General features: G+C 43.3%; 1 protein-coding gene across 5 annotated transcripts in view; it reads right to left on the bottom strand.

Moving 5' to 3' along the window:
• LOC146606847 (protein NLRC3-like) overlaps positions 1 to 25,819 on the bottom strand; it is a 1,106,670-nt gene that overhangs the window by 1,002,888 nt on the left and 77,963 nt on the right. For 2 of the 5 annotated variants that reach the window (XM_085349207.1, XM_085349211.1), the window contains 2 exons: positions 23,309 to 23,482; positions 10,695 to 10,868 (listed from right to left, as the gene is read on the bottom strand). In XM_085349207.1, coding sequence (XP_085205333.1) covers positions 10,695 to 10,868; positions 23,309 to 23,482 — 348 coding nt within the window. Of the gene's footprint in view, positions 1 to 2,592; positions 2,786 to 10,612; positions 10,869 to 23,308; positions 23,483 to 25,819 lie in introns of those variants that run through there. The other 3 variants (XM_085349212.1, XM_085349216.1, XM_085349219.1) reach the window with 3 other exon arrangements.

Genomic DNA, 25,819 nt, shown 5'->3' with positions numbered 1-25,819 from the left:
ACCTGTCTTATTTGCACAGAGAAAGTTGCGCTGCACAAGGAATACAATTTGAAACGTCATTACACAACTAGACATGCTGAGCTGGATGCAAAATACCAGGGAGACGAGAGAGCGAACCGGGTTGCCAGTCTTAAAACAGATCTACTGAGGCAGCAAGATTTCTCCAAGAAAGCAACCAAAGAGAATAATGCAGCAGTCGGAGCCACGTGGTTAGTGAGATGATTGCTAAAGCAGGGAAGCCATTCACAGAAGGTGCATTTGTCTAAAAGTGCATATTGCAGGCTGCAAATATAGTCTGTCCGGGAAAGAAAGGTCAGTTTAGCAACATCAGCCTTTCTGCCAACACCGCAGCAGATCGCATTTCTGACCTGTCAAGTGACATTTATGACCAACTGTGTGAGAAAGCCAAATGTTTCAGTGTATACTCAGTCGCTCTTGATGAGACCACAGACATCACCGACACTGCCCAGCTCCCAATGTATGTCCGTGGTGTTGATGACAGTTTTGAAGTGATGGAGGAGCTGCTCACAGTAATTCCAATGCATGGCCAGACCACCGCTCAGCAGATATTTACAAGCTGTGTGATGCCATTGAGAATGTTGGTTTGCCATGGAAGAGGTTTGTTGGAATAACAACAGATGGAGCGCCATCAATGACAGGGAGGAAACATGGACTGGTGGCACAAAACAAACTGGAAGAGGAAGGCGTGGAGGAGGCCATTGCTCTGCACTGCATCATCCATCAGCAGGTCCTTTGCAGCAAATGCCTGAAGTTTGACAATGTGATGTCTATTGTTGTGAAATGCATCAACCAAATCAGATCCAGGGGCTTAAAGCACCGAAGGTTCTGTGCTTTTTTAGAGGAAATGGAGTCAGAATATGGGGATGTGCTCGACTTCACTGAGGTACGTTGGCTCAGCAGGGGAAATGTATTAAAGAGACTTTTTGAGTTGAGAGCAGAAGTGAAGCCTTCAGAATCAGAATCAGAAACTTTATTGTCATTGTCATGAGAACAACGAAATTAAGAATGGTCCCCGATCATTGCATCATCCCTAGCAATATCAAAATATAAATAAAACAATAAAATTCAATAAATAAAATGGAGAAGGATGGAGTTAGTGTTCCTGTGCTAACTGATCCCAAATGGCTCATGGACTCAGCTTTTCTTGTTGATATGACACATGAGCTTAATGTACTGAACAAGACGTTACAAGGCCAGGGGCAACTTGTCAGTGCTGCCTATGACAACGTGAGAGCATTCTCCACAAAACTGGCGCTCTGGAAAGCTCAGCTCTCTCAGACAAACCTTTGCCATTTCCCAGCATGCAAGGCACTCGTGGATGCAGGCACACCATTCAGTGCTGACGAGTATGTTGATGTCATTTTGAGGCTACAGGAGGAATTTGATCACAGATTTGCTGACTTCAAGACACACAGAGCCACCTTTCACATTTTTGCGGACCCCGTCTCCTTTGATGTGCAAGATGCCCCTTCTGTGCTTCAAATGCAGCTCATTGAGCTGCAGTGCAACTCTGAACTCAAAGCAAAGTTCAGGGAGGTGAGTGGAAAAGCAGACAAGCTTGGACAATTTTTGAGAGAATTGAGCCCTAGTTTCCCTCGGCTTTCCCGAATGTTCAAGCGGACCATGTGCCTTTTTGGTAGCACATACTTGTGCCAAAAGCTCTTCTCCACTTTGAACTTCAATAAGTCCAAGTACAGGTCCAGACTTACGGATGATCATCTTCAAGACATACTGAGGGTCGCAACTGCTTCCTTCCTCCCTTTTTTAACCATGCCTTTATTGTGGAAAACCTTTCCTTATAACAATATGAGCAGCTAATGCTAATTTGAGGTGAATTAGCATTATATTAGTGAGGAGTTAATGTTAAGTAGGCTACCATTAGCAGCTAAAGCTAATTTGAGGTGAATAAGCATTAGTAGCTTATGCTAATACCCTTTTCTCTTGTGTTATAATGATGTGAGACGTTAATGCTAAATAGGCTTCCATGAGTGACTCCTTTCCCTTGCATTATAAAGATGTGAAGAGTTTATGCTAAGTAAGCTGCCATTAGCAGCTAATGCTAATACTGTTTTCCCTTTCTTTATACAACTTGAGCAGCTATTGCTAAGTAGGCCACTTTTCTCTGCTAAGGATTTGTGTGACCATGATGGAAACTCTGATAAGCTAATGCTGCTAAGCTAATGCTGTTTATGGGCCCTGTTAGAATCAATATTTCATTCTCATTCTGTTGTTTGAGAACAATAACAGAAAAATGTGCACTTCAGAACAAATTTATTGTGAATTCAGCTGTGAATGTACAGTTTGTCATTATTTAAGCTTCCATTTCCAAATGTTAGCTGACACTTTATTAGGTACACTGGCATCTATATCAGGTACACCTGTGACCTAAATGTTCCTGCAAACAGACTCCTTGGAGACCCCCTACATAAATATCCATGAACTATCCAGCTAGACTAGTGTGTCTGTCCCTGAAAATATTCTTGCATGTGTGATTGTTCATGTGTCATCTGCAGGAAACAAACAGGAAGTGAGTGAAAGACACAGGAAATGTTTCCAGCTCTTCCTCCTCTATCAGATTTTCTCTCCATACCTGAGAGTGTCCAGTCTCCAGCCTGGATCCTTCAGTCCAGCCGAGAGCAGCTTCATTCCTGAGTCACCTGGATGATTGTAGCTCAGGTCCAGCTCTCTCAGATGGGAGGGGTTGGAGCTCAGAGCTGAGGCCAGAGAAGTACAGCCTTCCTCTGTCATCAGACAGCCTGACAGACTGCAGACACACAAAACAACAATCTATCTGTCAACAGTTGTTTTCTCTTTGTCACAATAACATCTATCCATCCATTGTAACTTTATTTATAAGTGACAATACCCAACAGACAACAACAGTCATCTGAAGCTGTTTAACAGTGTAAGGTAAGAGCCTCCACTGTGAGCAGCACTTGGTGATGGTGGGAAGAAGAACTCCCTTTGACACAAAGATCCTCCCAGTGAAAACAGGCTCCAGGAGGAGCATCTACCATGACTGGTTGCAGGGTGAGGGGAAAGAGAAGAGATGAGCTCAGAGAGACAAGAACAAAACAGAGAGACAAAAGTTAAGGACATGCAGTAGTGACATATAAAAGCATCAGGAGTGAAAAGAGGGGAGAAGAAAGCAGAGCATCATGGGAAGTCCACCAACAGCCTGAGCCTATAGCAGCATAACTAAGGGATGGTTCAGGGTCACCTGATCCAGCTCTAACTATAAGTTTTATCAAAAAGGAAAGTTTGAAGCTGATCTTCAAAGTAGAGAGGGTGTCTGTCTCCTGAACTCAAACTGGGAGCTGCTGCCACACCCAGTCCAACATAGCCAGGCTTTCTTTGCTGCTTTGACAAAACCTCAAATCCCAGTCAGAGATGATGAGCATCATCACAGTGATGATCATTTCTCTGTAACCCAGGCTTTCTGCTTCAGGATCTGTGCACGCTCACAGAACAAGGAGACCTTTAAACATCATTTCACTAAATGGATGGACTGAGCTCAGCCTACAGATGAACTGGTGCCAGAGATCATAAAGAACATCAAACAGTCAAATTCAACACTTTTAATGGAAATATGAGATTAATGCTGCAGACAATCATGAACCTGCTGAATTCATGAACATCAAGAATGCAGCGAGTGGTAAAATAAAGATTTGACCTCAGTGTGCTCAGTGTTCCTGTCTATTCCTAACATATTCCTAACATGATAGCTGCACTTTAGAGCTCTAAAACTGGAACTGACACATGTTTAAACTCTACATGTTACTCAGTACATTCAGTTCTGACACTCGCCCACAGTCCAACAAAGGAAACATGGAGATCACATCAGTTTGTCACCAAAGTCTAATTATTAGGGCAACTTAACCTGTTATTATCTCGTTAACTCCATCCATCCATCCATCCATCTTCATCCGCTTATCCGAGGTCGGGTCGCGGGGGTAGCAGCCTAAGCAAAGAGGTCCAGACCTCCCTCTCCCCAGCCACCTCCTCCAGCTTGTCCGGGGGAATACCAAGGCGTTCCCAGGCCAGCCGAGAGATATAATCTCTCCAGCGTGTCCTGGGTCTGCCCCGGGGCCTCCTCCCGGTGGGACATGCCTGGAACACCTCGCCCAGGAGGCGCCCAGGGGGCATCCTTGCCAGATGCCCGAACCACCTCAGCTGGCTCCTTTCGATGTGGAGCAGCAGCTGCTCTACTCTAAGCCCCTCCCGGATGGCCGAACTTCTCACCCTATCTCTAAGGGAGAGGCCAGCCACCCTTCGGAGGAAGCTCATTTTCGCCGCTTGTATCCGCGATCTCGTTCTTTCGGTCACTACCCACAGCTCGTGGCCATAGGTGAGGGTAGGGACGTAGATCGACCGGTAAATTGAGAGCTTCGCTTTTACACTCAGCTCCCTCTTCACCACGACTGACCGGTGCAGCGTCCGCATTACTGCAGCCGCAGCCCCAATCCGTCTGTCGATCTCCAGCTCCCTTCTCCCATCACTCGCGAACAAGACCCCGAGATACTTGAACTCCTCCACTTGGGGCAGGAACTCATCCCCGACCCGGAGTGGGCACTCCACCCTTTTCCGGCTGAGAACCATGGCCTCAGATTTGGAGGTGCTGATCCTCATTCCCGCTGCGTTACACTCGGCTGCGAACCGCTCCAGTGCGAGCTGGAGGCCCTCACCCGATGAAGCCAACAGAACCACATCATCCGCAAAAATCAGAGATGAGATTCTGAGGCCACCAAAGCGAAAGCCCTCCGCCACTTGGCTGCGCCTAGAAATCCTGTCCATAAAAATTATGAACAGAACCGGAGACAAAGGGCAGCCCTGGCGGAGCCCATCACCCACCGGGAACGAGTCCGACTTATTGCCGGCAATGCGAACCAAGCTCTTGGAACGGTTGTATAGGGATTGAATGGCCCGTAGCAATGGGCCAGACACCCCATACTCGCGCAACACCTCCCACAGGACGCCCCGAGGGACACGGTCGAATGCCTTCTCCAGGTCCACAAAACACATGTAGACTGGTTGGGCAAACTCCCATGCACCCTCAAGTATCCTCGAGAGGACAAAGAGCTGGTCCAGTGTTCCGCGACCAGGACGAAAACCGCATTGTTCCTCCTGTATCCGAGGTTCGACTAGCGGACGAACCCTCCTCTCCAGCACCCTGGCATAGACTTTCCCGGGGAGGCTGAGGAGTGTGATCCCCCTGTAGTTGGAACACACCCTCCGGTCCCCCTTCTTGAAGATGGGGACCACCACCCCGGTCTGCCAGTCCACAGGTACTGCCCCTGATCTCCACGCAACATTGCAGAGACGTGTCAACCAAGACAGCCCTACAACGTCCAGAGCCTTCAGGAACTCGGGGCGGACCTCATCGACACCAGGGGCTCTGCCACCAAGGAGTTGTTTAACTGCCTCAGTGACCTCGCCCCCGGAAATTGGTGGGTCACACCCCTCATCCCCAGACTCTGCTTCCTCCCCGGAAGACGTGTCAGTGGGATTAAGGAGGTCCTCGAAGTATTCCTTCCACCGCCCGACAATTTTCTCAGTCGACGTCAACAGCGCTCCGCCAGCACTATACACAGTGCAGGTAGAGCACCGCTTTCCCCTCCTGAGACGCCTGACGGTTTGCCAGAATCTCTTCGAGGCAGTCCGAAAGTCTTTTTCCATGGCCTCTCCGAACTCCTCCCACACCCGAGTTTTTGCTTCAGCCACTGCCCGAGCCGCATTCCGCTTGGCCTGTCGATACCTGTCGGCTGCCTCCGGAGTCCCACAGGCTAACCAAGCCCGATAGGCCTCCTTCTTCAGCCTGGTGGCTCCCTTCACCTCTGGTGTCCACCATTTGGTTCGGGGATTACCACCACGGCAGGCACCAACCACCTTGCGGCCGCAGCTCAATGCAGCAGCTTCGGCAATGGAGACGCTGAACATGGTCCATTCGGACTCAATGTCCCCAGTCTCCCTCGGAATGCTGTTGAAGCTCTGCCGGAGGTGTGCGTTGAAGGTCTCGCGGACTGGGGCCTCTGCTAGACGTTCCCAGCACACCCTCACTACGCGTTTAGGTGCACCAGGTCTGTCCAGCGTCCTCCCCCGCCACCTGATCCAACTCACCACCAGGTGGTGATCAGTTGACAGCTCAGCCCCTCTCTTTACCCGAGTGTCCAGAACATATGGTCGCAGGTCTGGTGATACGATTACAAAATCGATCATCGACCTACGGCCTAGAGCATCCTGGTGCCACGTGCACTTATGGACACTCTTATGTTCGAACAGGGTGTTCGTTATGGCCAAACTGTGATTAGCACAGAAGTCCAATAACAAAGCACCGCTCGGGTTCAGATCAGGGAGGCCGTTCCTCCCAATCACGCCCCTCCAGGTCTCGCTGTCGTTACCCACGTGAGCATTGAAGTCTCCCAGCAGGACAACAGAGTCTCCAGGTGGAGCACCTTCCAGCACCCCCCCCAGGGACTCTAAGAAGGCTGGGTACTCCGAACTGCCACTCGGCGCATAAGCGCAGATGACAGTCAGGACCCGTTCCCCGACCCTAAGGCGCAGGGAACAAACCCTCTCGTCCACCGGGAAAAACCCCAACGTACCGGCAGCAAGCCGAGGGGATATAAGAATACCCACCCCAGCCCGCCGCCTCTCACCAGGGGCAACTCCAGACTGAGACAGAGTCCAGCCCCTCTCCAGGAGACTGGTTCCAGAGCCCAGACAATGCGTAGAGGTGAGCCCAACTATATCTAGCCGGTACCTCTCAACCTCACGCACCAACTCAGGCTCCTTCCCCACCAGAGAGGTGACATTCCATGTCCCTATTGCCAGTCTTGGCAGCCGGGGGTCGGTCCGCCAGGGCCTCCGCTCCTGGCCGCCACCCGGCTCACAATGCACCCGACCCCTATGGCGCCTCCTGCGGGTGGTGGGCCTGCGGGAGGATGGGCCCATGTCTCCTCTTCGGGCTGTGCCCGGCCGGGCCCCATGGACTAAGGCCCGGCCACCAGACGCTCGCCCTCGGGCACCCTCCCCGGGCCTGGCTCCAGGGCGGGGCCCCGGTAACCCTATCCCGGGCAGGGTAAACTGTTCCCTCGATATTCTTTTCATGGGGGTCTTCTGAATCGCTCTTTGTCTGGTCCCTCACCCAGGACCAGTTTGCCATGGGAGACCCTACCAGGGGGCAAAAGCCCCCAGACAACATAGCCCCTGGGATCCCTGGGACACACAAACCCCTCCACCACGATAAGGTAGCGATTCAAGGAGGAGTCTCGTTAACTCATTAATTGATTAACGTCAGTAATTATTTTAATCACAGTTTTTAAAATCATGATTATTGTGAAAGTGCTCACTGGCTCTGAATATAACAGCCATGGGTCACAGGAGGGATGTTGATCAGTGCTGGCTTGAAATGGGCGTCATTATGTGTCTCAGCCAATGGGAGCATTGAGGGTGGGCCTAATACTACTGCAGCGCTCACATGACCCAGGACAGAGAGAAAGGGGCGGGGACAGAAACATGGAGACAGGTACAGATCTTTGACATGTTCATTTTAAACTGTTCCAGGAGGCAGTGTTGATACAACTAAAGTTATCTGTTGTTGAAGAAGTCGGTCTGAGGAACGTTCTTAGGATCAACAAATGACGGCATGTATGAGCCTCAAGACGCAGCATCACAAGAAGAACACATGAGCTGTAGAAAAAGGAGAGACTACGAAAGCCACGGCGTTACAACATGAACATGCTTGATCAGAGTGTGAACAGGAGGAAGACTCAGCTGAGAACAGTGTGGTGGATACAGAGCAGAGCCCACCATCAGTACAGAGGCCTGTCCATTAGAGTGCTGCTCCAACATGCAGCACATGTACTTGGCCACAGCTGCAACATCTGTACCTGTGAAAGCTTCTTCTCTGTTGCTGCTCATATTGTGCAGAAGAAGAGAGTTTCTTTATCATCAGAAAATGTCAATGAGCTTGTGAGTCTTAGCAGCTGGCTCGGTGCAGAGGAGGAAGAACATGTCAGTCAGAGGAAGATAAATGCAGTTCATGTTGTCAACTCAACCTGGACTGTTGAAAGAGTTTTTCTTTGTCTGGTTTCTGACTGAGATTCTCCAAAGGAAATCCAGCACAAACACACACTTCACACACTCAAAGTCCTGCACAGTAAATGAGCTGATGAGCGTTTGTGCTGCTGCCTGATAACAGAACAATAGTTCTGCTGCTTCCTGTTCTGGAAACACACATTTATAAATGTTCACTTGCTGTTGATCAAAGGTATGTTGGTGGCTCTGGACGCTGAGGGAACTTTGTAAAAAACTAGATCAAATGTTAACGTCCTGGCAGAGGCAAAGAACTTTGATTTGATATTTGATTAGATTCATGTTTCAGCTCAGACTGACAGAAATATTTGAACTGCTGCTGTGTTAAAGGGAACACTGCTGTTAGAAAGCACCTGATCTGTTTCTGCACACTGAATGTTGCACTTCTCATACTGCAGTACTATTAAAATAAGTACACAATACACTACTTTTGAACTCATGACTGAATGTTGCTGTAACAAAGCCATTAATGTGATTCAAAGTGTTCATGGTTTCCCAGCACAACAAATGATTGCACAAGTGTGACTGATCCACTTTCTAATGTGTGTGTAGCCCACACTGTGTGTCACTGTGTCACAGGTGAGTCTGTGTGTCCAGGTTCTATGAGGACAACAGGATATAGTGACTGAGTCCAGCAGCTTAAAGTCTGACTCCATCCTCCATTTAAATAACTCACAGCAACAACTGAATAGCTTTGCCTTTGTGTAGCTGACACTTCATTTTAATGTCCTTCTATTCTGGTTCATCTGGTCTCAGTTTCTATAAGCACACAGGTTTCATCAGGACTCTATGACCTCAGTGATCTTTGCTGGGCCTTAATGCTCTGAACAAAGCTGCACATCACAAGACTAAATAGAAATGAATCAGTCTTTCATTCTCACTGCTGTTTGACTTCAGCTCTCAATGTCCCACCATAACCCATGGAAAGAATTACTGTCCATCCAGGCTGCTGAACATGAAGCTGAAGAAGGTGGAGTATTGTGAGGGCTGATGGAGATGATGATGAGGAATCCAGGAGCAGTGGGTGGATGGCAGCATCAGCATGAAGGATCAGTGTGAGAACACATCATCATCCACAAAGGAAACCAGTCTGAGTGTCTGACGCTCTTGTTAGAAAGACGCAGTCCCAGCAATTAGCTTGTCTGCTAGTTAGCTGAGAGCTAACTCACTTGTACATTGAATACCAAACTGTGTAAACCAGGGGTGTCAAACATATGGCCCGTGGGCCAAATCAAGCCCTTGACATAATTTCATATGTCAAATATTGATGAATTTTCAGGCTTGCTGATAATCAATGGGGGCACGGCTGAGGTTTTATTCTGATGAGCAAACCATGTGGCCAATCACTTTAAGAGACAGACTGGGATCATACCATTATGTGAAAGAGGACGGAAATGTCCCATAGACAGCAAGGGTAGTGGTAGAGACCAGTACACAGAGAAATGGGAGCTGTACTGAAATGCAAGCGTGTCAGGAAAGAGTGAAAAGGCAAAATGAGCAGCATCTGGCTGCATTTCAGTGATATTGGAGACCACAAAGCTGAGTGCAACATTTATACAGGAGATATACAGGAGACGCTGAGAGTAGAACTGATAAAATTAGGAGCTGGCTAAAGTGAGACCCATTTTTATTTCCACCCATTTTCCACTGTGGAGGACAAAAGGTTTCAAACTGGTCCAGGTCTTAAACCTCACGTGTTCTTCCTAATAGCAGTAAATGGATAGAAATAAGGCTTTTATGAAAACACTGAATAAAACTTGCTGCCTTTAAAAAGACTAAATGTACAGTTCAGTATTGAATACTACATAAAATAAACTATATATAAAGTGTGTCTGAATGGCAGAGATGCAGAACTATGTGCATGTAGCACAGAGCCACGGCTCAGTGTCTGAATGAGTCTCACAGACCTGAATGTGCTGTTGAAGCCATTTATAATTATAACGTAATTCTTTACTCGTTTGATCTGCTCCTTACCACAAGCCACCAGACGTAGAAGGTTTTGGACTTTTAACTATATTTTCTTACGTTTTACAACTTTTCTTACTGTTAAAAACCTCGTTATGGCCATTCATGCTGTACAAAGTAATTAGACATGTGTGGTATCTACAGAAACGTCAGAATCTCAGCTAAAAGGTCACAAAACCATCTCAACAACCACCAAACAGCTGAAACAGCAGGTGAACAGATCACACAAAAAAGATGTAAACACAAATCCCCCTGATCATCTGTTTTTTAAACATGAAGTGTAGTTTTGGACGTTCATTTACTGCTGGTTCAGTGAATTTTGGTTGGACAGTGATGAAACCTGCAGCCTCAGAATCTGTGAGAAGTCTGCTTTCAGCACGCAACAGCATTGTTGTGTTGTGTGGATCCACCTCTGCAAACTCATCACTGTTTCACCATCATGTTTCTACTTAGACAATAACAAAGGAAGCAGTTCCCAGGAACTACTTCCTGTCTTGTTAACATAAAAGTATGTTGCTCTTCAAAACACCTCCACTTCTCCTCTTATTAGAGGACTGCCTTATTATTAATCTGCTAATTCTGTCAGTTGATGAAAGAAAAATGCTTGATCTCACCTGAGAGTTTCCAGTGTACAGCGTGGACTCTTCAGTCCTTCAGACAGAAGCTTCACGCCTGAATCCTTCAGGTTAATGTTACTCAGGTCCAGCTGTCTCAGATTAGAGGTCTGAGAGCTGAGACCTGAGGCCAGAGCTTCACAGCTTCTCTCTGACAGGTCACAGTGACTCAGTCTGAAAAATAACAGATAAACAATTACAAATATAAAACACTTATGTTGAAGTGTAATGAGATACTATTATATTTAGCAATATTTCATCTTGTTTTGTCAGGAAACTGAGCACTGATGCAGAGCAACATGTGGAGAGAATCAGAGGAGAAGAAGTGAAGAGAGAACAGCAGTAAAACAACACTGAATTGTTCAGTGTGGTTTTGATATCAACAGAATGTGTCAAACTTCTTTATTTTGTATTTGTTTTAGTAGAATTGATGATTATCACTTACATAACAACCACAGGCCAGGTCTAAATTGCACTTTGGTGACAGTTACACCCAGAAATATTTCAGAAACGTGGACAATTTGTGCTGCATTGTATTCAGTATTGAACAAACTAAGTACCGATGACCACTTAATATTTTTGATATTTTATTTGAGTTGTTCCACCTGATCTGTGTTAACTAGAATAAACATTTAAAAGCTAAAGCTATGATCACATATGTACTTACAGAGCTTTGTTGGAGGCTTTGACCACTGGCAGCAGCCTCAGAAGAGCCTTTTTAAAGGCTCATGTTCTCACTTAGATCATTTATTTCTACTTACATTTCATTCTGGGAAAAATGGGGATTACTTTGAAAATGGGAACTATTTTCCCCAAAAATCAGCCCTGGATTAGTAAATCACTCCAACATGTTCTCAGGCAGAAGAAGCTGTCTTGTTATGAGGGAGAGAAGAAAAGCAGCTAAAATCAGGTGTAAAAGTAAAGCAGAGGATGAGCTGAATAAAGGACACTCAAGGCTGGCTTGGAAAGGAATGAAGTCCATGGTGGGGATGCAGAACAAGGAGCAAAGATGAATGTGATGCTGAATCAGCAGAAGACTTGGACTCATTTCATTCCCGCTTCTTTATTTTTATTGACATTTTAGAATCACTATACAATACCATCAACTTCAGCTATCTTTCAGTACATATATTTTTTTCTTTTTTTCTATATTTAAACAACTAAAATATCCATACAATAAGAATGAAAGAAGAAGAAAAGAAAAAGAAGCAAAACAGGAAACAACAAACAACATAAATAAAAAATACATAAGGAAAAAGAAAAAGGAAAGAAAAATAAATAAATAAATGTAGGGAGTGTGTTTTTGTTTCCATTAATGTAACTAATTTTACCTCTAGTCTTCTAGTAGTTAACAAAGTCAAAATGCAAAAGCAAAAACTGGCCTGCGTTTTCTAATGTAGTCCATCCATTTCTTCCATCGTGATACAAACAGCTCCCTCTTGTAGTTCACATCTGCTGTCATTTTCTCCATTCTGTAAATGTCCAGTGTGATGTTCATCCACGTGTTCATAGCTGGGCTCTCTGAAGAAAGCCATTTTTTTGTGATGGCTTTTTTGCCTGCTGCCAGTAAAATATTAAACAAGTATTTATCGTTCTTTGTCCATCCTTCTGGCATAAGTGCAAAACGTAGAGTTTTACTTTCCAAAGGTAAATATCTTCCAAATGTCTCTTGTATTGCTGCATGTATTCCCTTCCAATAAGTTTTAATAACATGACAGTCCCAGAAAATATGATAGTGATTTGCATTTGTATTTCCACAATTTCTCCAGCAAGCGGGAGGGTTACCTTCATAGTGAGATTTTTGGTGAGGTGTAATAAAATATCTTATCAGGCATTTCCACCCAAATTCCCGCCAGCTCTGTGAGCTGCTACATTTCCATTGATATGCCCATATTGTTGTCCATTCTTCCTCCTTTATCTCTATTCCTCCCTCCATTTCCCATTTTGTTTTGATATACAAGGTTGAGTGTAATTTCATATTTGTTAATCCTTTATAGAGGTCACCTATAATACCTCTATTTTTATTTGAACTGCCCTTTTAAATACGTCTAGCAGCTGTTTACTCAGTTCAGCCTTAGCTTTTATCGTTTTATTGACAAAATGCCTCATCTGTAGATATCTATAAAAATCCTGTGTTTCTAATGAATATTTATCTTTCATTTTATCAAAACTAATTAGTCTGCCTTCCTCCATTACCATACATAAAGCTGTTAATCCTTTATATGTCCAATCTTTGAATCTGGTGTCCAATTTATTTGGAGCAAAATGTGTGTCATATGCACACCACTTAAGAACTGCTATATCCTCTTCTAGTTTATATTCTTTTATTACTGTTTCCCAAATTTTAAAAGTCAACTTGATCCATGGATTTTCAATAGTTTTTATTAAATTTTGCAAGCTTCTGTCTGCTATAATAGCTTATATGGGGATGGAGGTCAGACTCTCCTCAATAACTTTCCATTGAGCGTCATATGAAGGATTACATCAGCATATCATAGGCCTTAATTGTGCTGCCCAATAATATTCCCTAAGAGAAGGTAAGCCCCACCCCCTTTTCCTTTGTTAAGTTGTAGGGTTTTAAATCTAATTCGGGGCCTTTTTCCTTGTCATATGTATCTTGACAAAATTTTATCCCATTCATTAAACTGTTTCTGGTTAATTTCTATTGGTAATGTTTGAAATAAATATAATAATTTAGGAAGAATATTAATTTTAATTGAGTCTATTCTCGAATATAAACTTAAATATGGAATTAGATTCCATCTCGCTATATGTTCCTTAATTTTTTTCTGTATTGGTAAATAATTTCGTTCTAATAGTTCTGTAAGATCCTTAGGTATTATGACTCCTAGATATTTAAAGTACTCTGTTTGCCATGCTAATTGATACTTATTTTTAATTTCTTCTGATGGAATATAGTTGTACTTAAGCAATTGTGTTTTACTCATATTAACCCTATATCCAGATAGTCGACCAAAGTATTCAAATGATTGCATTAATTTAGGTAAAGAGTTTGATGGTTGACCCAAAAATATTAAAATATCATCTGCATAGCAGGCTAATTTATGCTCCTTTTCATGGATATTAATACCTTCTACTTCTTTATTTTGTCTTATATATTGAGCCAATGGTTCCAGATATAACGCAAATAATAATGGTGAGCACGCACAGCCCTGCCTTGTTCCTCTTTGCAGCTTAATACTATTTGATAGGTAGCCATTAATTTTAATCCTTGCCGTAGGGTTATCGTAAAGTGCCTGTATTGTCTTAATTATACTTTCGTGAAAGCCAAATGTATGCAAGACTCGGTAAAGAAAGTTCCAATTAACTGAATCGAATGATTTTTCTGCATCGATACTGATTACCATTGCTTCTATTTTATTCTTTTGAATATGATTAATAATTTGTAATGTCCGTCGTACATTATCTTGTATTTACAAAGGTATTTATATACCTTTGTTTAAGAAACATTAATTTTTTTTAAATTTCATATGTGGTCAAATCATTTATTTCATTTCTTGTTTTCCTAATTTCCTCCAATATATCCTGAGATGTTTTTCTTTCATGCCTTTTCTCTAATTCTTATTTTGTAGCTCTTCTAATTTCTTATTTCTCATCTTTTTCTTATAAGAGGATATTGCTATAATTTTCCCTCTCAGGACAGCTTTTAAGGCATCCCACAGTATAGGAGGAGACACCTCACCATTGTCATTAGTTTCCATATAGAAGTGAATCTCTTTCTTAATTTGTCCTTTAAAGTGAGGATCATTCAGTAAGCTTGAATTTAATTTCCAATTATTGAGTTTTGGTTGCACGTTTAAATCAACAGACACGTATACTGGTGCATGATCGCTTAACTCTATTGTTCCAATTGCACAAGTGTTTATTTTATCTTTATTTTTCCCAAAAGTTATGAAATAATCTATTCTTGTGTATAACGAGTGCGGTGAGGAAAAATAAGTATAATCCCTTTGGTAGGGATGCAAGTCTCTCCATATATCAATTAGTCCCACCTCCTTCATCAATGTATTTATATTCTTAATTAATGTTTTAGTATTCTGTGCTTTTCTATTGGAAATATCTAGCTTTGGTTGTAGATGTATATTTAAATCTCCTCCGCAAATTAGGAAACCTACTGTCTCTGTTACCATCACATCTATAATTTTCTTAAAGAAATAAATATCGCTTCCAGGGGGTGCATATATATTTAACAACGTGACTGGGTTCCCCTCAATGTTTCCCCTTACCAACATATAACGTCCCTCTTTATCACTTATCTCGGATATTTTTTCAAAGAGTAATTTGCTTGATAACAGGATAGCCACTCCTCTCCTTCGTCCAGTTTTATAGGAAGAGGAGAAAACTGTTGTATAACCCATTCTTTTCAGTTTTTCATGCTCCTTACAGTCTAGATGGGTTTCCTGTAGATACACTATTTGTACTTGTTCTTTCTTCATTTTAGTTAAAATTTTATTACGTTTAATTGGATTCGACAGGCCATTTACATTATATGATATGATTTTTACCTTATCTTTAAGCATACCCTTACTATTTGAATATTATTAATGTGACAACGACATGTACCATCAGACCACTCCCTAAACATACATAAGCAAACATTAATATTAACATTAAAGCTGTATAAAACAGCTACACAAATAAGCTTTATTTTGACAAAGAAAAATAAAAGAAAAAAAAAAAGACTTCCAACTGTGGGGTCCCCGATATGACCCTAAGTAAGCCCCGATAAAAGAGGGGGCTTCGAGGGGGGCCTCTCTCACCTCTATGTGAGACAGGGCCTTCATTAGCCAGCAGGCCAATGTCCATTCTACTAATAGCATAGGTAGCACGTCCACCTATTTTCAATTTCTGCATTGCCACTTCAGCATATTATTTCGAGATAAGAAGTCTTTACCAGTGTATATGGCTATAGCTTGATTCCAGCTTTGATATCATTGATTTCAATGAAGAGCTTTGTGATTGTAGCAAAGGGCTGGTAGCTCTGAGAGTCCCACTGATGAGGAGTTTGTGAAGGATCGCAGTTATCTAAAGAGCTTAGAAAAAAAGGCATTTGGACTTCTTTAAGTTTTTTGAAGACGTTTCGCCTTTCACCTCTCATCCAAGAAGCTTCTTTATTTCTAGGGTCAAATGGTGGAGAGTCCCAGATTAGCCTGTGTACAAACAGACTTCAGCCATATGAGAGTGAGTGTGAGTGAATGAGAGCATACACAGGACACTCTGATCTCTGAATGTGTGTGACGCAGTGAAAAAGAGGATTGTACTGGATATACTGTGACTGACAAACAGAGTTTAAAGAGAAAGGTGTTTGGATTAAAATGGATTATGCTAAAGTGAACGTGCTAATGAAATCTGAACTGACTGAAATGTGAAGTGAAGATAATTCAGATGTAAAAGAGAGAGAAACTGATAATAAGGTGGGGCTGGAGATCAGTGAAGGGCATGTAAACACCTGATTGGTTGAGTAGATATCAGATCGACAGTTTCACAGTTTTCCCTGTGGATTATAACTTTAAGAAGATGTAACATTCATCAAGGAATCCTGCTCTCCGGATTATTTCCATGAACACTGAGCTGGAACACATCTACAGTGCTGGAAGTGCCCGTCTCACCACCAACCTCTCTGTGCACATTCACTTTTCAACCCTTTGTGAGACACTAAAGGTGTAAATCTGAGTATTTATCTATGTTAGTCCGAACACCTCTAATAGGTTGGTTTAGTCTTTCCAAGTCATATCTTCCCTTAGATCTGCGGTCCAGGCTCCTAAAATCATCCTAGTTTAACAAGCACTACAATCTAGAGGAGAACTGCACTAACAGGTGTGACTGATGAGATCTGACCTGCAAGGATACTCATGTTTATGTATATCAGGACAAGCAGGGAAGACCTGGACATCAACTCTGTCAGGCTGCCTGAGTCCTCTCACCCACATCAGCTCAGAACTCTGCATTATCTACTGAGTCAGACTCAGAGGATCAGGGATCAGAAGTTCTACAAAGAGTAGAACCAGACTTCCTGTATAGAGGTCTGCGGGCCTACTGATCCACAGTGTCAGCACAACTTTCACATCATATTCATCTCAGCACAACTAAAACATGTGACTGACCTCAGAGTTTCAAATAGACATTGTGGATTCTCCAGAAGAACACACAGCTGCTTCACTCCTGAATCCTGCAGGTTGTTGCAGTCTACACTCAGGTCCAGCACTCTGGGATACGAGGGGTTGGACTTCAGCGCTGCTGCCAGATAATCACAGCTGATCTCTGACAGATCACAGTCCTTCAATCTGAATAAAAAATGAAAGATGTAAGTTTATTAGACAAAGTGTGAGCTTGAAATCATTCAGTGTTTCATCATCTGTTCAGAGCTGAAGAAGGTTCAGAATGTAGAAGTTTAGAAAATGGAAACTCCAAACAGCTGAAGCCAACAGGAAGCAGCTTCAAACAAACAAGAGAAAAAAATGAATTTTTCACATTGAAGTCGTACATTTATCATAAAGTTGTCACGTTTTGCCGTGTGAAATAAAAAAAACTGAACAGGAATCCTCAGAGTTGAACCCTCTGCACAGAGGTTCAGGTTCCTCTTCAGGTCCCAAAGTGCAGAACAACAAGGTTTCAAACAGCTTCGTTCCAGCAGCATCAGCCACAGAAATGCAGAGATAATTCTTTGGATCTCTTGGTTGTGTTGTATGATGCTGTGTTTGCATATCTGGTGTCTGTGTTGCTTTGTGAGGACGGATCATTTACTGCAGCTCCAGATAAACAGAGCTGGACCTGAACCTGGTAGCTTCACTTAGAAGACACTTGTGACGGGAACGTCAGGTCAAAAAAGTGCCCCTCCGACAGCCAAACCCAACTGTTCTCTGATTGGATAGTTACATTTGTGATTGACATGACATTGACCAATCAGATGAAAGGAAGAAAAATAGGGTCAAAATTCGTACTTGTAACTTGCAGGGGTTTTTTTTGGCTAAGTCCACACACAAATCTTTTTTACACACACACAAATCTTTTTTACACACACAAATCCTGATTTACAAGTACAAAATATTTATGACCACATTTTGAGCCCATACAAATGTTCTGCAGACGAGTCCATGCGCTCACAACAAAGCTCAGTGTGGACGACGCTGTGCACGCTCCAATGCTAATTGGTTAGAAAGTGGGCGGGAACAGGGAAGAGAGCGACAGCAGTGTTCAGCACAAACACAAAGGATCAAAGAAGAAGAACATGACAAGCTCAGATGGAGGCTGCAGTGGACACTTTTCATTGTTTTAACATTCGCTTTCACATCAGCTTCACCAACAACAGCACAAGCAGAGCAGCCCACTGACTGCGTGGCCGTGACGGTGCCCCCTGGTGACTGTAAACCACTACAACATGTAGACGGCCGTCTGCTGCTCATTTCTTTGCCACAATCACAGGAGCTCTTTATCATGTTCTACACTCTCATTGGTTCTTTGTGTGCTTGTTTCTTAGAACAGTAGTCATTGTGATTGTTCAAAGAAGACAGTCAGCTGTGACTAAATGTAGCTCCTACAGCAGTGATGGGAATAACTACTGAAGCTAATCCAGTATCAAAGCTCAGGAATCAGCAGCTCCCACCTCGTTTTCTTTGAACAACTATTTTTAGCTGCTGTGTTTTTGTGTTTCTGCGGACCTCAGACATCCTGCTGCTCTGGAGAACTGAAGCTCTAAAGGCTTCAGCCTTTATCTCCAAGAAACAAAGCTGATCATGGAGACCCAGCAGGTCAGCTGATCTGTGGACAGCACCAGCATCTTTAAGTAAGTCTGAGAGGTGAGCAGTCTTTGGAAGCCTTTACTGTCTGATAGTCTCAGAGCAGGATTTGGATCATTATTTGGCTTTTCTTCTATTATTATGTTTAGTTTCTGCTTCACAGATATTCTCTGAGATGTTCTCTGAAATGTTTCCCACTGTTGGACAAACTTTCACAGTTTCTTCATAAAGGAGATCTCCTGTGCAGTCCATCTGTGATAATATGTTAAACACTGAATTATGATTCATATCTGAATGTACTGACTGTTAATTATTGATGAGAACATAATCAGTAAATATAAATATGTTTGAGTTTGGCTTTGATGAATCAGAATAAAAGTAATAAAATAATGATTTTAGAGACAGGCCGAACTCAGGCCAGCTGACAGCCTGTGTACAAACAGACTTCAGCCATATGAGAGTGAGTGTGAGTGAATGAGAACACACACAGGACACTCTGATCTCTGAATGTGTGTGACGCAGTGAAAAAGAGGATTGTACTGGATATACTGTGACTGACAAACAGAGTTTAAAGAGAAAGGTGTTTGGATTAAAATGGATTATGCTAAAGTGAACGTGCTAATGAAATCTGAACTGACTGAAATGTGAAGTGAAGATAATTCAGATGTAAAAGAGAGAGAAACTGATAATAAGGTGGGGCTGGAGATCAGTGAAGGGCATGTAAACACCTGATTGGTTGAGTAGATATCAGATCGACAGTTTCACAGTTTTCCCTGTGGATTATAACTTTAAGAAGATGTGACATTCATCAAGGAATCCTGCTCTCCGGATTATTTCCATGAACACTGAGCTGGAACACATCTACAGTGCTGGAAGTGCCCGTCTCACCACCAACCTCTCTGTGCACATTCACTTTTCAACCCTTTGTGAGACACTAAAGGTGTAAATCTGAGTATTTATCTATGTTAGTCCGAACACCTCTAATAGGTTGGTTTAGTCTTTCCAAGTCATATCTTCCCTTAGATCTGCGGTCCAGGCTCCTAAAATCATCCTAGTTTTACAAGCACTACAATCTAGAGGAGAGCTGCACTAACAGGTGTGACAGATGAGATCTGACCTGCAAGGATACTCATGTTTATGTATATCAGGACAAGCAGGGAAGACCTGGACATCAACTCTGTCAGGCTGCCTGAGTCCTCTCACCCACATCAGCTCATCAACTCTAAACAGGAACGAGCAGCTCATTTCAAAATAAAAGGTTGGAATTGTAAAGAAAACAAACAGAGCTCATAAACTGAAACTGATTTCATTTTTTCAGCTGGAACATTTTAGTTGTTCCTTTTTCAATACATACATAATTATATTTACAGTAAGTCTTATCATTCCCCTTTTCCCTGCCAGTCACCGCCAATGTTCCCTCTAATGTTTCATGTGTCTGAGCGAACACACAAACTCCCTGAGCGTCCCTTGGACCACTGTGAGCAACAGCAGACGTGTGCACTGTGGTCACGCCAGCATCTTATCAATCCAAGTTACATGGTTTATTAAAGTAATCAAATTACAGCATTTACATTTATGTTAGGCTACTTTTAATTAACTGCTTTAGCCCACTTACAATGAAAATTAAAAACAACCTTGTTCATGACCTGTAGTATGTTAACACTATTGGAAGTAAAAATAACTTGAACTCCAATTTTGAAAACACAACTTTATTTTTTCTATTTTTATAAAGCTCTGACTTGTATTATGAGTCTGTGGTCTGGGAGAGAGTCTGTAACTCTGTCTGCAAAATACAGGATATAATGACCAATGTTGGGCAGTTAATTATATAGTTACTTCTTCAAAAAAGTAACTGAGTTTTGCAAACAACAAAGTTTGTTGCAATAAATACTGAATACTATCGTTGTTATAAACAACAATACTATTCAGGAAGAAAACCAAACATTGCAGATATTTTATCATAGCTCAGGTTTTACGTGGTCGATCAACACAATTTAAAAACTGGTATAAAGTCCACACTTTTTCCCTCAGTTGCTCCGTCTGTCCTGCTCACATCTCCAATGGTTGTATACGTTGTCATTAACGTGGCTTCACCTCATCATCAGCCACTTTGCTCGCTATAACACCGGTGTTGGCACATAAGGACGCTGTCATAGCCTGTCAGCGACGTTGATTAGCTGCGTATATACGAATGTGAATCGCGTGATTGGCTGGACTATGGGATAAGGTGGCATCGTTCTAATCCCATATGGGAGCAGCCAGTCACTGACTAACACTGCAAAACAGAATTGTTGAAGATTTAATTTTTATTTCAATTGAGATTTGATTTTTTTTTTTGTGTGCAACACAGATTTTCTGTGCGCAGAGACGTGCCAGCAGCGCGCAGTTGCACGAGCGCAGCTTAGAGGGAACATTGGGCACCACCACAGTTCACTTCAACAAAACTTTACTTCAGATTTGTTTTCATGTTTTGATCCAGTGATGAGAGCCGTTTCCCCCATGTCCAGTCCTTGTACTAAGCTAGGCTAAACATGTCCAGGGCCTGTCTCTGTGCAGCTTTTAATCTGATGTTTATAAGGTAGAAATGGAGGAAGAAGAAAATGACTTCATCAATCAACATGCAGCTACCAACCCAAATGGTGAGGTGGTGGTTAGTTATTACTGTGGTTTATGATCCCCTACATTATCCTACATTCAAATACACTCAACAAAAATATAAACGCAACACCTTTGTTACTGCTCCCATTCCCCATGGGATGGACGTAGAGACCTAAAATTCATTCCAGATACACAATATAACCATCCCTCCCAAACAGTGGTCACAAATCAGTCCAAATGTGTGGTAGTGGGCACATCTGCTATATTGAGATAATCCATCCCACCTCACAGGTGTGCCACATCAGGATGCTGATCTGACATCATGAGTAGTGCACAGGTGTACCTCAGACTGCCCACAACAAAAGGCCACCCTGGAATGTGCAGTTTTTTGCGCTATTGGGGGTCTGGGGACCCAGAACCGGTCAGTATCTGGTGTGACCACCATTTGCCTCATGCAGTGCAACACATCGTCGCATGGAGTCTATCAGATTGTCAATTGTGGCCTGTGGAATGTTGGTCCACTCCACTTCAATGGCTGTGCGAGGTTGTTGGATATTCGTGGGAACTGGTACACGCTGTCGTATACGCCGGTCAAGCACATCCCGAACATGCTCAATGGGTGACATGTCCGGTGAGTATGCTGGCCATGCAAGAACTGGGACATTCTCAGCTGCCATCTGCCCTGAACAATGTGAACCATGATTCATCCGTGAAGCGCACACCTCTCCAACGTGCCAGACGCCATCGAATGTGAGCATTTGCCCACACAAGTCTGTTACGGCGACGAGCTGGAGTCAGGTCAAGACCCCGATGAGGACGACGGGCATGCAGTTGAGCGTCCCTGAGACGGTTTCTGACAGTTTGTGCAGAAATTGTTTGGTTGTGCAAACCAATTGTTCCAGCAGCTGTCTGGGTGGCTGGTCTCAGACCATCTTGGAGGTGAACCTGCTGGATGTGGAGGTCCTGGGCTGGTGTGGTTACACGAGGTCTGCGGTTGTGAGGCCGGTTGGATGTGCTGCCATATTCTCTGAAACGCCTATGGAGACGGCTTATGGTTGAGAAATGAACATTCAATGCACGGGCGACAGATCTGGTTGACATTCCTGCTGTCAGCATGCCAATTGCACGCTCCCTCATTGCTTGTGGCATCTGTGACATTTTGCTGTGAGACAAAACTGCACATTCCAGGGTGGCCTTTTGTTATGGGCAGTCTGAGGTACACCTGTGCACTACTCATGATGTCAGATCAGCATCCTGATGTGGCACACCTGTGAGGTGGGATGGATTATCTCAATATGGCAGATGTGCCCACTACCACACATTTGGACTGATTTGTGACCACTGTTTGGGAGGGATGGTTATATTGTGTATCTGGAATGAATTTTAGGTCTCTACGTCCATCCCATGGGGAATGGGAGCAAAAACAAAAGTGTTGCGTTTATATTTTTGTTGAGTGTATATTCTCCAGCTACAATAGTGTTTGTGTTCCTAAAAGGATTTCATGAATGTGTTATTGTTCATGTCACATCTGTATGAAACAAAGAGGAAGTGAGGTTTATCCTTCATGATCACAAACTGTTCCAGCATGTAAACCTGAGATCTGTGTGGAGCAGCTGACCTGTACGATGTGCTCAACACAAACATTATTTACCATCAGTTACTGTGTGACTGAACCACGTGGGTGTATGAAACATCGCTTTCAGTTTTAATAGCACATGGCAACATTCAGACGTGAATCTATACAGTAACACTTTGATTTGTTACAGTGAGGAGACTGTTGAAGGAACGATGAGGGGAAACTGTAACAGCAGCAACAGAAACCAGGAGACAAAGCTGAGGTCTGGGTTCCTCTATGCTACACACAGCCTCCTGCTCCTGGACTTTAGTAAACACATAAATGTCTCCAAGTACACTTACTTCAGAAACTCTATTAAACTCATTACAAGTTTACTTCAGCTTTAAAATACTCACAACATCAGCACACACGAGTAAACAAAGTAACTCACAGCTACTGTTCAAGTTTAGTCATCTTTAATACAAATATACCTCATTATTATGAATCTCACAGCTACCTGCTCATTGAACTGAACAATAATTCTGTTTGACCATTAAAACAAAATATGTGACTGTAAAAAATGTTCAGACAGTAATTAAGAATCTCCTAAGCAATCCAAAGATAAAGAAAAGTTCACCTGCCAATTCTATAAAGCTTGGTTGTTTGTACAATAATATCATTTAATGATATGTTTGGATCCTGACCTGAGAGTTTCCAGTGTACAATGTGGACTCTGCAGTGCAGCAGACAGAAGCTTCACTCCTGAATCCCGCAGGTCATTGTTACTCAGGTCCAGCTCTTTCAGACTAGAGGACTGGGAGTTGAGAACTGAGGACAGAGCATCACAGCTTCTCTCTGAGAGGTTACAGCCACTCAGTCTGGAAGAAAACAAACAAACAATTAAATCAGTCAAATTAAACATTTTTAATGCCAGCATGCAATACAATTATTGGTTAACTAAATAGCTTCATTAAAACACAACTCTTCTTCTATAGCAGCACTTACTCCTTGTAAGCTCCACCTGCTCCACCATCTGAGTCAGAAGACATGAAAACAAACTGTAAATCTAGTAGAAACATGATTGGAAATCTTCTCAGATCCATTTGTACATTTAGAGCCTGATCCTGAAATATAGCAGCACGGACATTCACAGCAGCAAAGGGTTCTTGCTGATCTGAGCTGGCTTGGCCCTGGCTTATTGAAGATTAAAGAAAGCGGAATCAGCTGTTCAAACCCCCACAAGGCTGCCCGCTGTGACTGAAACAATGGGACGCGTCGTGACTTCTCAAAATGGGCTCATTGAACGCAGCATGGATAAGATCTTGAAGAAGCTCATGGCGGTCGTGAGTTCTCAGACTTTGCTCTTTGAGCGCAAAACCGATAACCTCTCGGAGAAGCTCGTGGCTCTCCAACGGGAGATTGAGAGACGAGTGACGGACTGTTAGATCAGCTGTGAAATTGACATGCAGTTGTTCGCACCAAAGAAAACCACCATCATCTCATGCGGCTAACATACCGGCGCCAGCTGTGGTCTCAAGGCTGGAGCTGAACATAACAAATCTCACCCTGATAACAGACGGTGTTTAGACTGTTCCTTCCCATCCTAAGCATGCTTATCCCCTCCCGGTGCAGACGGTGGGTCGAGGGGACCAGCGCAAATGCTGCAGGCCCGGGTGCGCTGTCTACACCGGCTGTCTCTCACCTTTTACCCATCCCTGCTGCTTGTCATGTGTTTCTATGGCGTATTAAGAGTTTTCATGTGCTCTGCGCTGGGGTCATTTTTTTTGTCTGTTCTCAAACTGATCTCCCTGTTGGAGCTCAGTCTGTGAGGAGTTCTTTTTTCTCCTCATCTTTCCTGATGTTGTGCATTTTCTGCTGTTCGGTTCCGGGTCGCTGCTCTAGCGGCTGACCGGCCAGCTACCTAGCCTGACCCGTCTCCCCAATGTGATGTTTGTGTATTGTATGTACGGTTAACAAGGTCAGTATCCTAATTGCCCCTTGAAAATAAATACAGTGTTCTGAATCTGAATCTGAAAAGATTACAGAAGACGACTCTGTTCAGTAAATATTACGCTCATGCTGTCACGAAATACCAAAGGTAGGTAAAACTCTGGTTGTTGCAGCCATCCAGTATGACATGCTTTGTACTGTCCTGCTGCAGTTTGTGACACCTGGTTGATGAGTTGTGAAGGATGATGAAACAAACACTTCACTCAATGTTTGTCTTCTAAACTGGATGTAATTTGGGCAGCCGATAGTTTTTATTAATCTATCCCAGCTGCAAATAGGAACACAACAAATAAATAACTTTACCCACTTGGATCCTTATCATTCAAGATTGTGAAGAGATTCTCTACTCAGAGAATACTGGTGATTTTAGATGAGAGAGATGGAAGATGATGAAGGGGAAGAGTTTTCACAACTTGAGGCCTTTTGTCTTCACTGTATAGGACAGAGAAGACAGGAAGGGAGGGAGAAGTGAGGAGAATAACACACAGGAAATGGTCTTGGGCAGACTCAAACCAGGCCCTGGAGTCACGACTCTAACCTTCAGTGCATGGGTCACCTGCTCAGCCAGGTAAGCTACAACAGTCAGCAGTGTGTGAGTTAATTTGAAGACAATGACGACTATAAGTCAGGTAAAAAAAATACTATCATCAACCAACAAGGGGAAAACAGTGAGCTTGAATGGCCAAGCTTTGACCAAGGGTGGCTCACTCCTCGGTCTTCTTGCCCAAGGAGTGAACCACCCTGCATGGCTATCAATGTGGTGCAACCAAGGCCATCATACAGTACAGGCCATCCAAGCTGATTTTAACTTTTCCTCCCAGATACCACCTTAGAAATCATCTAGATTAGGATATGTTGGCTGTTCTAGATCCAATCACAACAAACAGAGAGCTGCTGTGTGTCCAAGGTGAACAGGAAGAATATATACATGCATAAAGTCAATAAAGTCAGAAGGTTTGCTTTAGACTGTGCTGCAGTTTATCATCAAAGACAAACAGGCACCATGCTGCCAACAAATGGCATCAAGTCTGACTTTTTTTGTTCTTTTTTTTAATCAAGATTAAATTTTATAGCAACCACAGCAGAGATGACCAGGGAAGGTGTGCTTGAGGGGATATAGCTACAACAGCTGGTTTCAGACTGAAGATGAACTGAGGTGCTGCACCCAAGTCTGCAGGTTCAGGGAGGGACAAACATCTGCTGCA

Source organism: Diplotaxodon limnothrissa, unplaced genomic scaffold (assembly GCF_057381915.1).
Source record: "Diplotaxodon limnothrissa isolate DT_005_m unplaced genomic scaffold, D_limnothrissa_male_GT1.1 unmapped_scaffold_4, whole genome shotgun sequence".
NCBI lineage: Eukaryota > Metazoa > Chordata > Actinopteri > Cichliformes > Cichlidae > Diplotaxodon > Diplotaxodon limnothrissa.
This window is presented reverse-complemented; position numbering and strand designations above follow the sequence as displayed.